We start from the raw sequence: 15,701 nt of genomic DNA, 5'->3' as shown, positions 1-15,701 counted from the left end.
GGATTAAATAAAAAAAATCAAGAAATTATTTTACTTAGATATAAAGGTGACTAGCCTGTCTTCTGATTTAGAGAGACAAATTATTTAAAACTTAAAGCAACACAGGACAAATCACTGGAAATTGAGTGGTCTTCTCTCCCTGGAGTAAGACTTCATGAGTTTAACATATCTTCCATTCATTTAACCTGGAAGAACTTCCTTCTTTTGAAAGATCCATTCACTTTTAGTGGTCTACACTCAGTCACACCATATATTTACAGTAAATGAACTGCACCTATCTAAGCAAGATACTTCACACATCTCTGTGCTACACGTAGCTAGACACACATCAGTGAATTCTGGTAGTGACATCCAGATAACCATCAAAGAAAGCTCAGAGTGTGGGATGTCATAAAATCTCCAAGTTGCATGTTTAGGCACATTGACCATTTATTATAGTTGGCATATCTGTGATTGTGGCGGGGTACTCACCCCGCCATGCCTCGAAAGGCTTAAAACAGCCCTAAGAGAGGGCTGTAGCCAGAGAAAAGCTAGGCTGATTGGGGGAAATAGCCACAGGTGGGGCCATACTCCAATCAGGCCACAGCTGGCCCTAGAAGAGAGCTGTTAGCCAGGAGCTGAGTGGGGTACTCTCTCTAGCTACATGGAGAGAGGAGGACTTGGCTACCTAGGAAGCAGAGGTGGGTATCTAGGGCAGAGAAGTGCTGGGGAAGGACAGAGGGAGCTGGGGCGTTCCAGCCTAGCAGACTCCCAGGCTGCGGTAAAGGCCCACAAAAGGGTACTAGGGCTGCAGAGGAGCAGCCCAGACCTAGACAGAGGCAGCTGGTCTGACCCCCTCTCCCCTTGCTGATGATGAGTAGTACAGACTGCAGTCTGCCCCAGGGAGCGGGGGCTACGTGATGACTGACAGTAGCCACTGAGGCAAGGGAGGGATGGGGGTTCCCCCAGGGAAGAGAGACCCAGACTGAGGGGGTACTGCCAGGGGGGCACCCTAATCTAGAAGGGCAGCGGGGTCCCAGAGGGGCACAGGGCCAGCGGTAGGTGAGACACCGACCGGCAGAGGGTGCTCCCGGCTGAAAAAGCTAATTCCCTGGACAACCAGCAGGAGGTACCACAGCGGTGAGTCGTTACCCCATGACAGTGATGAATCACATAAAAGATTCCCTCTGTCCCTCTAAACTCTAGCTCACCTCATCCTGACGTATCAGTCTGGCACTTTAATGAATACAAAATGCACATAAAAAATGTTGTGTGAACTACTTTTTTCCCCACAAAAAAGAGGCAGATTCAAACAAAACAATTCATAGATTTGGGTGGATTTTGGCAAATTGTTGATTTTTTAAAAATATTGACAGCTCATTTCTGCCTTTTGGAAATGTTTTCACCTTTTTTCAGAAAGATGTATGTCAGAATTTCATTCAAACATTTAAAGAAATTACAAACCTTCAAAAAACAAAAATGTTGTGATATTTTGTTCAAGCCAAAACAATTTTTTCTCCAATTTTCAGTTTGGCCACCAAACTGAAAAAAGTCATTTTATGTAATGCAAATAACATCTATGTAATATAGTGATACTAAGAACAACATGGTTTCACACCATTGCCAGTATGAATTTTGGGACCTGATCCTGCTTTCACTGAAATAAATGGGAATTTTGACATTCAATGAATGTAAGATTAGGTCCTCTCTATGTTATTATGCTGCTCTGTTGCATGTGATGCATCAGATATATTACTTAAATCAAATTGGAGGAAAGTTAAAATAAATGAACAGATGGAAAAAAATACATTCCTCAAAGAAGCAGCAGAACATTAACATTTTTGGTTTAAAAGTTGGCCACTTGGAGTGCTAAACAATACACACTTCATTTTAATGGTTCATAGAATCATAGAAGTATTGGACTGGAAGGTGCCTCAATAAATCATCTAGTCCAGACCTCTGCACTCAAGACAGGACTAAGTAATAACTAGACTGTTCCTGACAGGTGTTCTTAAAAACCTCCAGTAATGGAGACTCCATAACCTCCTTCGGTAATTTGTTCTTTGCTTAACAACCCTGACTGTTAGGGAATTTTCCCTAATGCCCAACCTAAACCTCCCTTGCTGGAATTTAAGACCATTCTTCATTTTGAATTCTTTAAAGTCATTGTTTAAATGTAAGAAGTGGATTTTCTTAAATTGTAAGAAATACATGAGCAATACCTATGGAAAACTTAATTTTACTTGGAGGAAATTGCAAACTTCAGGTAGAAAACAGAAAATCTGCAAAGGATCCAGACTGACTTTAAAGTATTTACATTAGATCTTAACAGAAATAAGCTCAGTAACTGCACGGAATATGGAAAGACGACACAGGACAGTTTACTCCTCAGCGGGTAAAAATTAGGCTAGCTCTATTGACTTCAGTGGAACGATACTGATTTACACTAGATGCTTTATATAATTTGTTATTGTGGGATCTATTTTGTCAACTAGATTTATGAGAGCATTGAGGACATTAGTAAAAATCTACATAAAAATCAAGGGCAACAGCAATATGTTCCATATATATATATATATATATATATATATATATATATATATATAGTAGCTCTCAAAGAGAATACTGTCTGAATTCTAATGCTAGAGACTAAAAATAAAAATTGGCTTAAAATATTTATTAAAAAAGTTAAAATATTTGTTTATACAAAGATGAGAAAATTCTCATGCAAAATCTTCACATACAATAAAAATAACTCATATTAATATGATTGTTTTACAAGATAGCTTCTTTATAGTAACTTTTATGGGGAAGTGTTGCTGTAATCTGTGTGCCTGAAAGCACCATTCAAAGAAATTCCAAAGCCATATTTGAAAGTTATAAGTTTTTCTATGGAACTTATGCCAAGATTTACACACTCTTCACTATGATTTACAAATAATACCCTATTACTACTACTAAGAAAACTAGACATAGACATATGAACACTGAGTGATGAATTCCTCAATACCACTGTACTTCTAAACAGTTTGTTAATGGGTAAGTTGCCAAAAATAGATTTAGATAGGTTCATCATTCAAGGGAATTATCTTGAGATTGTAATGGATGACATCTGTTTTCTGCTTAATTACAAATCTGCATTGAATTTATAATTTGTGTATATTACAAGTAATTTGCATAATTAAAACAATTAAGGGATTGACATATCATGGCAATTAGAAATGCATCAAACTATGAATGTTGTACAAAAGAGCTTCAATATGAAACATTAATTCTCTGAGAACTAAATATCCTACAGGTTCCTGCAGAGGAATCTGAACAAAATTTAACTTGTGTTCACTGAACCTCAGTATGAAAAGGTATTTCTCAGGGATATCTGGTTCTTCTTTAAATTTTTGGAACTTGAATCAGAAAAAGACAAAAAATGCTATTTCTTCATTTCATTTTCTATGGCAGTCACAGTATTGATTTTGTGTGTTTATTGCAGATTTCAAGAATTATCTCATTTTCCGTAGCCTTATTCTGTTTTCTTTGTCCCTCTTTTTAAGAATAAGAATGAACTGGTTGAAAAAATGCTCTTGGTCTTTTTTCTTCTGAACAAGTCGAAACCGCTGATCTCTGCCATGTTTCTCTGCAAACTCTTTAAATGTTGTTCTGCCGAAAAAAGTCATACATGAGCAAGGCATTATTTAAAGTTTTGCACTTTTTAATAAATTATCCAATTATTTAGTCCTTAGTTTTACATCGTACTTTTCTTAAAAAGTACCAAGATTGTTCCTCCTGAAACTATTTGTCAAGGTCAAGAGATAAGAGGCAACACCAAAGTCAAAATCAGCTTTGCTCCATGACTGGCTTGAGTTGTCTGTACTAATCATTATTCCCATATTCATATACTGTACATTTACTGATTTTTGTTTTTTACCCTGGTGCTGTAGAATCATGGACATGGTGGTTGTTAAAATATGCTTTTTATTCACTACTCTAGCTAGGTAATACTGTTTGTTGCTGAATGATATTTTTAGAGAGGCTTATCCTCTGCTTTTCCATGATTATTCATCATCAGAACAGAAAACACTACGACATCTAATTAATAGCAAAAACATTTTTTCAGCAATACATGGCATATGATACCTAAAGAAACAACTGTAATGTGATCTCTTCTAATAAAAAACAGGAAATTTGCCTAAGAACTACATGATCAGGCGAAGTATTTTCAGAAGTGATTGCTACATATGAGAACAAAGCTGCTGGCTTATATTTGACTCAAATATTATGGTGCTGAGCATGGTAAGCACCTGGATAAATAGACATTTGGCTGAACAAAGTCATATGATGTATCAGTAAGTTTCTCCTCAAATCGCCAATAGCAAAGTCAGGAAATAAGTTAATTATTTATATAAAAAACATTGACATTCTGACTCACTCCAAGGTCATTAATATATTCTTTTCCTGGATGTCCAACTTGATATTTCCCTTAGAATACAAGGATTTGTTGTTTATTTTAAGTTACACTCAAATTATTTTGAAAAGTCCTGGAAAACTACAGAGGTAACAGAATATTGGAGAAAAGTAATTATAATACGTACGAGCTGGTTAACAGCATGTGCTGTGAACTGGAGATGGGCCCAAACTGCAAAAACAGTACTGGGATCTATTTCTAGTTCTGCCATTAACTTGCTGTGTGACCTTGCATAAAGTTATTTATCCTCTCTGTGCCTCAAGTTCCCCGTATGTACAATTTGCATTGTGATACACTCTTTTGTGAAGTGCTTTGCGATCTTCAGATAATTGGTATTAAACAAAATAAAAGATCTAAATGTCACAAAAGTTTAGTTGTAATAAGATCCAGAGTTTTGTCTTAATATCCAAGTGCTGCATGGATGCATTATTGCAAACTTATAAACATAGAATTATAGGGGGAAAGGGAAGTTGTGACACTTGGATCCAGAATTTAACTCTGAAGTACAAGGGGGTTTATATCTAGAGATGGTTTAGGATCAAATTCTGGAATTTGAGATTGGTTTGCTGTGTGTGCGCCTCTGTTTATTGTGGCAATACTTGGAGGGTTGCTTTACACTCCAATTGGTTTATTTTGTCACTTTTGGGGCTAGCTTGCTGCCTACTTCTTTTATTTAGTTACTGTTCACTCCCATATGAATGTTGGCAATGATGGCTGTTCACTAACTGTGTGCTGTTGTATAGTACACAGATTTGTAATGTTCAGCTTGAAAATTACCTGTTCTTTATTTGATAATATTAAAGACTGATCAAGGATTATTTAAAAGGTGAGATTACTACTGCAGTTTGGGTGTCACAGATGACTAGGGCAACCTGAGAGTGTAAAATCCATGCCATGTAATTATCTTCAATATTTAGTACGAGAACTGTAATTTCTTCTTTATTTCTAATAATTTACCCAGAGTAAAAAAAATATATATTTATCTTCACATGATTTACAATGAAAAAGCAATATCATAAGAAGTTCATTTCTTATATATAGTTCTTGACCCTATTACTTGAAAATAGCTTTGGAGAAACAAGTAATAGCAACTTGAAATCTCATTGAAACACACAGGCACGGTATCAATGATAACTTCTTTAGAAAATGTAATTTCTTTTTTGTCAAAAACCAAACAAATGGAAAATGGTTAGTGATTTTGCATTAAAGACACTTGTATGCTTGTTATTTTTTTATCACACTTGTGGTATACTCCCCTTCCCAGTAATGTCACAAGGTACTACAAAGTATTATTGAGAAAGAAAGCATAAGATAACCTTAGTGTTTAGTGCAACAGTAAAAGAAGGATAATCCAATGACGTTATCCCACCCACAGGACTCAATTTTCAATGTAATATTTTTTCCACAAAAATTGACTTTGAAATTCTACTGGATGCCAAGAACAATCATAACCTAATGTTACCAGGCTTCTCTATTTTTTGTTTTTATTAATAAGGGACAATAAGTATTAACTGCTTCACAAAGTAGCTCCATACCTTGGTGACAGTTTGGATTCCTCCAGAAGTTTTTTAAATTCTTCTTTGGCTAGCAATAATTTATTTTTCTTTTCTTTGTACTCGTCTCTTATTCTGGTCTTGACAAACTGCTCAAATATCTTTGTTTTAAAAAAGGAGACAAATATAGAAGTATTTATTAACAAACACATCGGGTGTGCCTATTTGATCAAAGGGTTAGAGACTTTCACAACTGCAAGGCTTTATCTGTATAAAGGTTTGGAGGTGCCAATTTAGGCAGTTACTGTCTGCCTCCTAACACAAAGTGCAACCTTAATCAGAACTTCTTGTCATAGATGTAGATTACTTGTCATGCTCACAGCTAAACATTCATAAGATTCACATTGTGTTTGGTTTGAAGTATGCAGCTTCCCTGAACTGCTTGAACTCCTGACTGTGGACCAGAAAATTGTCCATGATGCTCAGATAGCAATTTCATGGAAGTTACATAAAGAAAGATTGAATGATCCTTCAGCTCAGTTTGCTGCACTGCACACATGTATATGAAGCCAATAATGCCTATGTGAAATCAGTGGGATGTAGGCACCTAGATTCTTTACAAAAATCCCTGAAGATCTATTTGAATTGTGCTCTAAAAAGAGCTGTGTAGGCACAAAATAGAAATTAGATGTTTTGCTTACAAATATTTACAATTATTTAACACTGAAATGGTGGAACAAAAGGAGCTGTTCATCAAGACACTCTAAGTTCTGTTTATCTGCCAATTTCTTGTTTGCACTGTAAAAAGTACACAAACCTAGTCTGGGTACTAGGGACTTTCCATTCACTGATGAATGATGCATCTGCGCAAATCTACATTTCATGCAAGAAAGCAAAAAATCATTCCATCTACTCTATGAAACTGAAATGAAACTGGCATGTAGCAACATGGATTCTTATATGGTGCACAGTTAAAGGAAGAAATAGATCTGGTAAAGTATACACTCAAAAGTGGTACTGTATAAGAAAGAGGGACCAGGAAATTCAAGCCAAAAATGAAGATTAATTGATTTTAAGTGTTCTTACAAGTTGGGTAAATAAGTGCATGATAGGAAAAAATGAAATACAGAAAACCAGTTGATGTTGCCTTTGCTAGTGTTACCACTATGCTTTCACCTTCAATATTGGCAAAGCCATTATCATTTAGTTCTATCTACTGCAAAAGTGCTGGGCTAGCAATCATAATTGTTTCCTAGAAGTACTAACATGCAAGAGAGCTTGTCAAAGACTATATAGTTTGCCTCTTGGGGTTCCAATGGAAGGCATACCCATCATACTGCTTACACAGTGATTATTCTTGTCCAAATCTCGACAATATAAGGGGAAAATACAAGAAATGTTCAATCTCTCCTCTATCAACAGAGAATTCCAATGAATAATGGAATTAAGCAACCTCTTTGTTAATGTTACAGAAAAGGAGTCCCTAAAATGACACTTGGTGATCTTAATAAATCAGAATTAATAGATCACTCATTATCTAATACAATATCTCCTTTACACATCACTATTTCTTGCCATAGGTTTCCCCATACTCTAATGTATGATGCTTTCTTTCCACTGAGTGGTGATAACCCCTTGGGAAATACTGATAAGTAAACAGACCAAACATGTAGAATTCCATAAAAGATCATTCCATTCCTCAGACAGCACCAAGAAGTTACACACAAACATAAAAAACAGTTCACATCACAATCAACCTAATACTAGCAAAAGATCAAGTCAAGAGACTCTGGTCTTTCAGACACCTGCAGATAAAATGGGTTCCTGCCCTTTCTGGTTGTGGGCAAAATTAACCTACACTTTTCAAGCTTCCTCTTCATCTGAGACCAAACGAAGGAGGCTGCATCAATTATTTATTGTATAAAAAGCCATCACCTGGACACTGATTCCTTTATTTAATTTTTATGTGGTCTTCACAAACTCAGAGTCTCCACAACACAAATTAATTCAGATAACTCCAAAACTGCATGGGCATGCATCTATCTAATGCCAGAAACTTACCGATTTACAGCATTTTCTCCCCAACACACTGATAGTTTAACCCGAAATAAGGCCTTGGAGTCAGTGTCAGACAAGGAAAAATTTTCCATGTCTCTGATGACAGGGAAAGTAATTTCTCTTGCTAATTTTAGCCATATTGAAACTAATATATGATGATTCATTAAGTCAGTCATCTAATCTTGTCCAAGGCCACCCTCCTTCTCAGGTCACTTGAAATAAAAACAGAATGATGGCTAAATAAGCGTAATTGCCTCCAGTCTGAGGCCACAACATTTAAGTGTCTATAATTGCAGTATTCAAACACTACCTACTAAAGTACGTTAGGCCTACGGCATTTGGCTCACAGTTCAATATTCTATCCAGCAAAATCATCTAAAATTGTAAATCTCTATTTTGATTAATCTTTACTTACAATGAAGTATTTTAGGTAACAGTCCTCAAAAATGCATGGATTAGTTTTTAGTATATGCACATTTAAAAATTGTTCCCAGACTGGTTCATTTGACTGCTGGCTCAGAAAATCCAGGGCGTTCTCTCTCTCCTCACCTTCTCCATGCTTTTTAACACAGCGTCTAATTATTTTCCACTTCTACATTGATTTTAAGCTTGAATTATTTTCTGTCTCAGTACCAGCATTAGCATGACTTTGATCTTCTCTATGTAGTCATGCCAAGTCCTTGCTCTTCATAGTCATTTTCCTTGAGTATTTAATATATCCCATAAATGAGGCCCATGTCAGCAATACTTTAAGCTAAAGCCTATATGATATGTTATTATGTGTATTCATTATGTTTTTTATTGTATCATGCATACACTTGATAGAAAGAAAGAAGCAATAAAGCTTGATTGATTGAGCAAGGTCTATATTGTGCCCTTGTTGAGTCACTGAAGGAAATACAAAGCCTTCTTGCTAAGTCATCTCATCTCCTTGTTCAACTACTAAGCTCCCATTCTAATTGTTTCACTCATTTTCACAATCAAACATTATAAAACACTTAAAGACAAAAAATTTGGAACGGGATTACATGGAAAGGGTATGTTAATATATTTTTAATATTAAGGACAAAAGAGTATTACTGTATGCGTTTCTTTAAGGAACTTTCGATATGTACTCTGTATCACAGGCAACTGTTCCCCCCTATAGAGCCCCACAAAGTTCAGTGCTCTTCATCATCCCATTCAATAACTATACAAAGCCATTTGGAGAATGATGGAGATAATATGGGTGGAAGAATCAGCAATACAAGGACACTTCCCAGTTCTATAGCTCTTGTATGACAAAAGTTAACATGATTATTTCCCAACTTCCTCTAGCTCTTGTATGATGAGCATCTGATTGAGACCTAAACCCAGAGTGATCGAGGTAATAAGATGGAAGTATTTTGGAGAACAGACCTTGTTCATAACATTCCTATTATTGAAGGAAGTTGCCCAGAGGGATAGCTCAGTGGTTTGAGCATTGGCCTGTTAAACCCAGGGTTGTGAGTTCAATCCTTTAGGGGGCCATTTAGGGATCTGGGGCAAAAATTGGGGATTGGTCCTGCTTTAAGCAGGGGGTTGGACTAAATGACCTCCTGAGGTACCTTCCAACCCTGATATTCTATGATCTGATCAGTTTGTTAGGCTAGTTTGAGCCTGGTGTCCTCTTGGTACTAGATACCAGAATAACCATGGCTACAAAAAAACATCCACTTCCATTCACAGCTTGCCAGAAAACTGTGGTCATCCTATCAGACAGACCTAGCCATCACATGTCCATTCATCCATTAACTCCAGGGCTGACTACTGCAACATATCTCCATGAATAAAGCCAAACACCCTGAGAAAGATTTAGCTGGTACAAAGTGCATCCGTCCATCTGCTAAAGTAACACAAATCACTGTTGGAACATTATCCTATTGTCAACCCTCCCTGATTTTCAAAGCTATTTTGGGGATTGGCCGTAGCTGTATGAGCGCCCATCTATCTGTCTCTACAATCCTGGCCAACAGTCACAGCTATGTTCTGTGGGTTGATCTTGTAAGTACAGGAGACAGGACTTTCACAAGAATAGCACCTAGACTCAATCTCATTCACAATTTAAAAAAAAATCCTTAACTGAAGTTAACTTTTTAAATCCAGGGAGGAAGAGAGGGAGGTTACTCCTGTTTATTTTTTAATTTGGGAGGCATACAATTACAATGGTAAGTGTCACCAATAAGATGTTGGCTAGACAGATAGCATGCATTACCAATTCTCTTTTTAACTCACCTGTTTACGTTCTTCAGAGTTTAGCAGAAGGTAGCGCGGGTCAAATACTATTTTGTGTAATTCTTTTTCCCATGTAGAAAATGCGGAGACCTGAAGAAATACATGAATGCATCTGCTTTAGACAACATTACTAAGGCTCTGTAATAAAAAAGTGTTCCAATTTACAAAACCATGTTTAATTGCATTGATTCCCCTGGCAAAATATTCATTAAAAGAGGTTTCTGGAGGAAAATAAAATGTAGAATCAAAGTTAAGGGGAAAACTGGATGAAGAAAACTAACCTGAAAGTGAGAGTACCATTTCAGAGACTTGTCAACTCAAACCAAGAAGATAGCCTTCCATCAGAATGCTTTCTTGAACTAGTGTGGGAAAATATTGTACCCAAACAGGACAAAAATAAGGAAGCAAACATGTATGAGCAAATAAACAGGGAAAATTATTGTATTTTTTCAATCCCTTGGATTAATTTAAATTGATTTCTCACCCTCACTGTACATTATTTTATAATTTCACTTACTAGACATCTCTATTTAGCCATCTCTGCTTATCTCCAGTTAAATATATCCTTTGACCTTTATTTATGTGTAATCGGACCATCTGACTACTATTTCCTTAAATAGAGCCTTTAATTCTATTTTTTCTGGAAGTTTCAGTCCGTTTATGTGAAAATGTTTATAATCATAAACCCCTAAAACAGAAAGAGGTTGGCTTTAACTAAAAAAACAACAATAAAAAACCCTCTTGTTGAGGATGTGGTGTGGGGCAAGCACAGTTCAAAGCTGGAGAACAGACAGATAGTTAATGAGCACTCTGAAAACAGGTTGATAAAAATATATGGTGATTGAGAGGCAAAGGATGGTTGAATTCTAATCTGTGTGTGGAGTGACAATTTATCAGATTAGTGCCAGACTATCAATACTGATAGCTAAAGATAAAGTGTAGCCATTAGGTAGGACTGCATAAAAAATGAAATTCCACGTCTTCTCTCCTTGCCTCCAATAAAAAGATTACACTGAACATTTTTAAAAACAAGTTAATGAATGCTGCATGTGATTTAGTGGATTAAGATATCATTAGTTATTTGCATAATGGTAGTGAGTAGAGGCCTGAGCTCCATTTGCTAGGCCCTGTACAAATATATAACAAAAAGATAACCACTGTCTTGAAAAGGTAGACCCCACAATACTCCTGCAGAATACTCCCTGCCAGTAAATCAAATAAAATCAAACTTCAGTTAATTTAAAGCAATATATATCACCACCTTTACCTAAATAAAATTAAAGCTTTATGGCTGCTTATGTGAACTAAGGAAAGGTGCACTAAGGAAAGTTATAATAATTGGGACTACAAATTTACCCTTATTGTAAGCTCAACTTGGGGGGAAGTGGATACAAATTTATAATATGCCACAATAGCCTTTACTAAAAATAATGGGGGAAGGGGGGATGACAGCCTGAACCCTCCTCTGGTGGGGGGAGAAGAGGAGGCTACAGCATCTGCTGCAGCAGCAGCAGATAGCTCCAGGCCCTTGCCTCTACAGAGCTGAAGCTACAGGGTAAAATGTCATGGAGGTCTCTGAAAGTCATGGAATCTGTGACAAATGCTTATCCTTAACCATAATACTTCCTTCAACCACCCTTCTTCAGGTGTTCCAGCAATTCCATCCTGCATTGCTATTATCCCAGTTCCCCACTGATCCCCAGAACAACCATTTCACCCTAGATTACATTATATATAGTGACAAAGTTCCAGCTCTACCTTGGTGAGTCTTGCACTTATTGGCGGATTTGCTCACCCTGGAGCTTCACGGCAGCCCTCAGCTTGGCCATTTTTCTGAATTCACAGTCCAGGTCGACTCCTCCTGTATCTGACCAGGAGTTGGGAGGATTTGGGGGGAACCCGGGCCCGCCCTCTACTCTGGGTTCCAGCCCAGGGCCCTGTGGAATGCAGCTGTCTAGAGTGCCTCCTGGAACAGCTATGCAACAGCTACAACTCCCTGGGCTACTTCCCCATGGCCTCCTCCCAACACCTTCTTTAATCTCACCATAGGACCTTCCTCCTGGTGTCTGATAATGCTTGTACACCTCAGTCCCCCAACAGTCTGCATTCTCACTCTCAGTTCCCAGTGCCTCTTGCTCCCAGCTCCTCACACGCACATCACAAACTGAAGTGAGCTCCTTTTTAAAACCCAGGTGCTCTGATTAGCCTGCCTTAATTGATTCTAGCAACTTCTTGATTGGCTGCAGGTGTTTTAATCAGCCTGTCTTAATTGTCTCCAGCAGGTTCCTGATTGTTCTGGAACCGCCCCTGTTGAGAAACGGGACGTCCCTAGCTTGCTCCTCAGCTATCTGCTTTCTATTCTTTCCTAAAGCCCCCTGGCCTGGATTTTTCTTACTTTTTGAGCCTGCCTTAGTCCCCCTCCACCCCTCGACCGGGCCAGACGCTTTTTTGTTTTGCTTTGTTTTTTTGCTGCCGTTGAGTGCTGGTCGGCTGCCAGCTTGCCACCAGCACCCCCCCCACACCTGCTCCCGGGCACAGCTATTTGCCTTAGCTGAAACCCCCGGAGGAGGGCGGGAAGATTGCCGACCCGCTATCCGGGGAGGGGAGTGGAAGCCCCCAGACCCAGCCGTTTTGCTGGCAGCTCGGAATTTACTTCTTATCTCCGCAATATTCTCGGCCTGCTGGAAGCCTTGGAACACAGCCAACACAGCTGAAGAAGAAGACGATAGAGGACAGTGGAAATCACCCAGGGAAGCTACAAATCATCATGGAGGGGGCCGTAAGACTGAGTAACTTTTTGAATTATACTCTCGTGGGGGGGAGTTTGACTGTGGCTTAATTGCGTTTGTGGCGGCACAGGGGGTGTGGCACGGAGCTGCCCCCCCGATCCATCAGTGCCCCCCCCCAACATTATTACAACTGTACGTCCTGCTGGCAACCTGCCATCTGCCTCGGATCCAGCTGTTTGCTTTGAACTTTGCCTTTCGGACCAGACATAACAGCCGACCAAACGAGACTCTTTGGACAAACGTGCATGGGTCCACACACCCCCACCCCCCCGGACTGTTTATTCCACAACTTGCCCTTATCACTGGACCCCGATTCCTGTTTTTTTCCCCCTTCCAGCCCAACCCATTTGGTACCCCACCCCCCCCACCCCCAGCCTGCAGCCCAGCAGGGAGGAGCGGTTAATCTGCTTCCCCCTCCCCGCTCCTCCTTCCGGTGTCTCCCCGTCTCTCCCTGCTCACAATGGCAGGGAATAAGAGGGGCGAGGCCCCTTTATCAATATTAGTTGTTCCTCCCCCACCTCCCCCCCATCCAATCCCCGAGCCCCCACCACCACCACCACTGTCAAAATACCTGCCACCACCCCCACTGGGGCACCGGCAGCAGGAGGCACCGGGGCGATTACTGCCACTGCTACGTCCACTGCCCCCCCAGATTCTAGGACCCCCCCCAGCTGGCCGAAAAGGCCAGGGCGGGAAGAAAGGAAAGGGCCCCGTTAAAACCACTAGGCCCTCCATAGCAGGGGCTGCCTCCACCGCTGTGGCCTTGTCATCGACCGTGCCCGCCCCCCCCCCCCCCGCTATTCCCTCCACCAAATCTGCAAACGTCCCTCCCCCGGCCCCCAGGATGTATGCCCGGGCGGTGGCAGGCTCCCTCCGCCTGCCGCCTCGTCATCTCGCCCACCCACTGCCTCCGCTACCATCACCAGCGGCCGGGGCCCCTTCCCCACCTTGACCAGGAGGCACGGTGTCCGTTGCCTCCTGGTGCCCGCCTCGCCCCATGTGGAGACATACGTGCAGGCATTGGCGAAGGTGGTAGGACCCACGGCTATTGTGGCAGCCTCCAAAATGTATGGGAAGGTCGTTTTTTTCTTAGCTTCGGAGGCTGCCGCCCAGGAGGCAGTGGAGAGGAGCCTGGCGGTGGGGGGGGTGTTTGTCCCCCTAGAGCCGCTAAAAGACCTGGGCGTTCGCCTCATCCTCACCTCCGTTCCTCCCTTTTTACCCAATGCTGCCCTGTTACCCGCTCTCCACCCTGGGGAAACTTGTCTCTGTCATCAGCCCTCTCCCGTTGGGCTGCAAGGACCCCACCCTCCGTCACGTCCTTTCGTTCCGTCGGCAAGTGCAGCTTCTACCGCCGGCAGCGGTGCGTGACGGAGAGGCGCTCGAGGGGTCTTTCCTAGTCCCCTACCAAGGAGCCCGCTATTGGGTCTTTTATTCCACCGGAGAGGCTCGGTGCTACCTCTGCCGCTCAGCGGGGCATGTCCGCAGAGACTGCCCTTTGGCCCGGGGGGAGGGGCACCCGAGACCCCCGAGACCCGGTAGGACATCGGCCCCGTCGTTGCCGACGCCCCTGGCCGCCCGGCACCTGAAACCAACCCCCCTCCTACTCGATCCACTGCTGCTCCCGTCCGGGCCCAAGAAATACCTTCCCTACAACGCCCAGGCGAGCAAGGGAGTCTCACCCTTGCTATTACCAATCTGGTAGAGCCTATGGAGGAGGATGTGGCCAAGATATTACCGGGTATAGGAGAGGGCCCGCCCCAAGGAGAACACCCCGCCCCTCATGCTGCCTCACTGTTACCCCCCCCGAACTCCTGAACCATCGCCTCCGCCCTCCGACATGACCCCCCTGCTAACCAACCCACAGATGACACTATGGAGGGCTGGACCCTACTCCAGGGGAAGCGAGGCAAGCGGAAGCCTCGAGCTCCGCTGCACCCATCCGATGCGGAAGCACCCCGGAAGACCAGGAAGGGAGGCACTGATATTGAGCCTTCCGCTACGGCCACGAGCGAGATCCATCTGCTGGTGTCGGGAGGGGAAGACAGACTGGCATTGGAGGGCAGAATCCCCCGTCCACGAGAGATCCTCCCCTCCGAGATCCCTGAGGAAGCTCCTTCTGCCCGGATACCACCAGAACCCCCCGCGAACCCCGAGGCGATTGTTGAGGCGGGCCCTAGAGGAGAGGCCCCAGGGGTAGCAGGAGTTGGCCTCTCCTCCGGGTATGTGGCGATTGAGGCCCTAGATTTGACCCTGGTCACCCAGGGAGAGGATGATCTACTGCCGGCTGGCCTCGATCTGGGTAACCTCACCCCAGCCCCCCTTTCCCCATTCTCCCTCCCCCTAATTGCGTTCCCGGGCGAGCGCCCCGCAGAAGGTGGTCCACCACCTGATGCCATGGCCGCCAAGACCACCACGGAGCCAGCGCCTAGCATCACTGGGAGCCCCCTCCCTTACCCCTTAACCCTTGACTCTGCTCAGGAGGCACCTTCTTTTAGTTGCTCGCCTACTGAAGCCCAGAGCCTTACCTCTGCCCCTGCCCCCACCCCGTCCCTGCCCAATTCACCTCCTCCTGCAATGCTATTGCCGCCCCTGGAGTTATTTCTTTCCCGCCTTCCGTAGATCCCCCCCAGGGAGCAGCCTTTGCACTTTTTAGTTGCGACCCATTAGGAG

General features: G+C 42.1%; 1 protein-coding gene across 1 annotated transcript in view; it reads right to left on the bottom strand.

The window, feature by feature from the left end:
- Positions 1-3,476: 3,476 nt before the first annotated feature.
- The window catches only part of TCERG1L (transcription elongation regulator 1 like), a 215,990-nt gene continuing 203,765 nt past the window's right edge, over positions 3,477-15,701 (bottom strand). Inside the window, 3 exon segments of the mRNA XM_077822856.1 lie at positions 3,477-3,633; positions 5,974-6,092; positions 10,243-10,332. Of these exon segments, the coding sequence (XP_077678982.1) occupies positions 3,477-3,633; positions 5,974-6,092; positions 10,243-10,332 (366 nt within the window).

This window comes from Eretmochelys imbricata, chromosome 7 (assembly GCF_965152235.1).
Source record: "Eretmochelys imbricata isolate rEreImb1 chromosome 7, rEreImb1.hap1, whole genome shotgun sequence".
In the NCBI taxonomy this organism is placed as follows: Eukaryota; Metazoa; Chordata; order Testudines; family Cheloniidae; genus Eretmochelys; species Eretmochelys imbricata.
The sequence above is the reverse complement of the archived record's forward strand: the minus strand, read 5'-3'. Positions and strand labels throughout refer to the sequence as shown.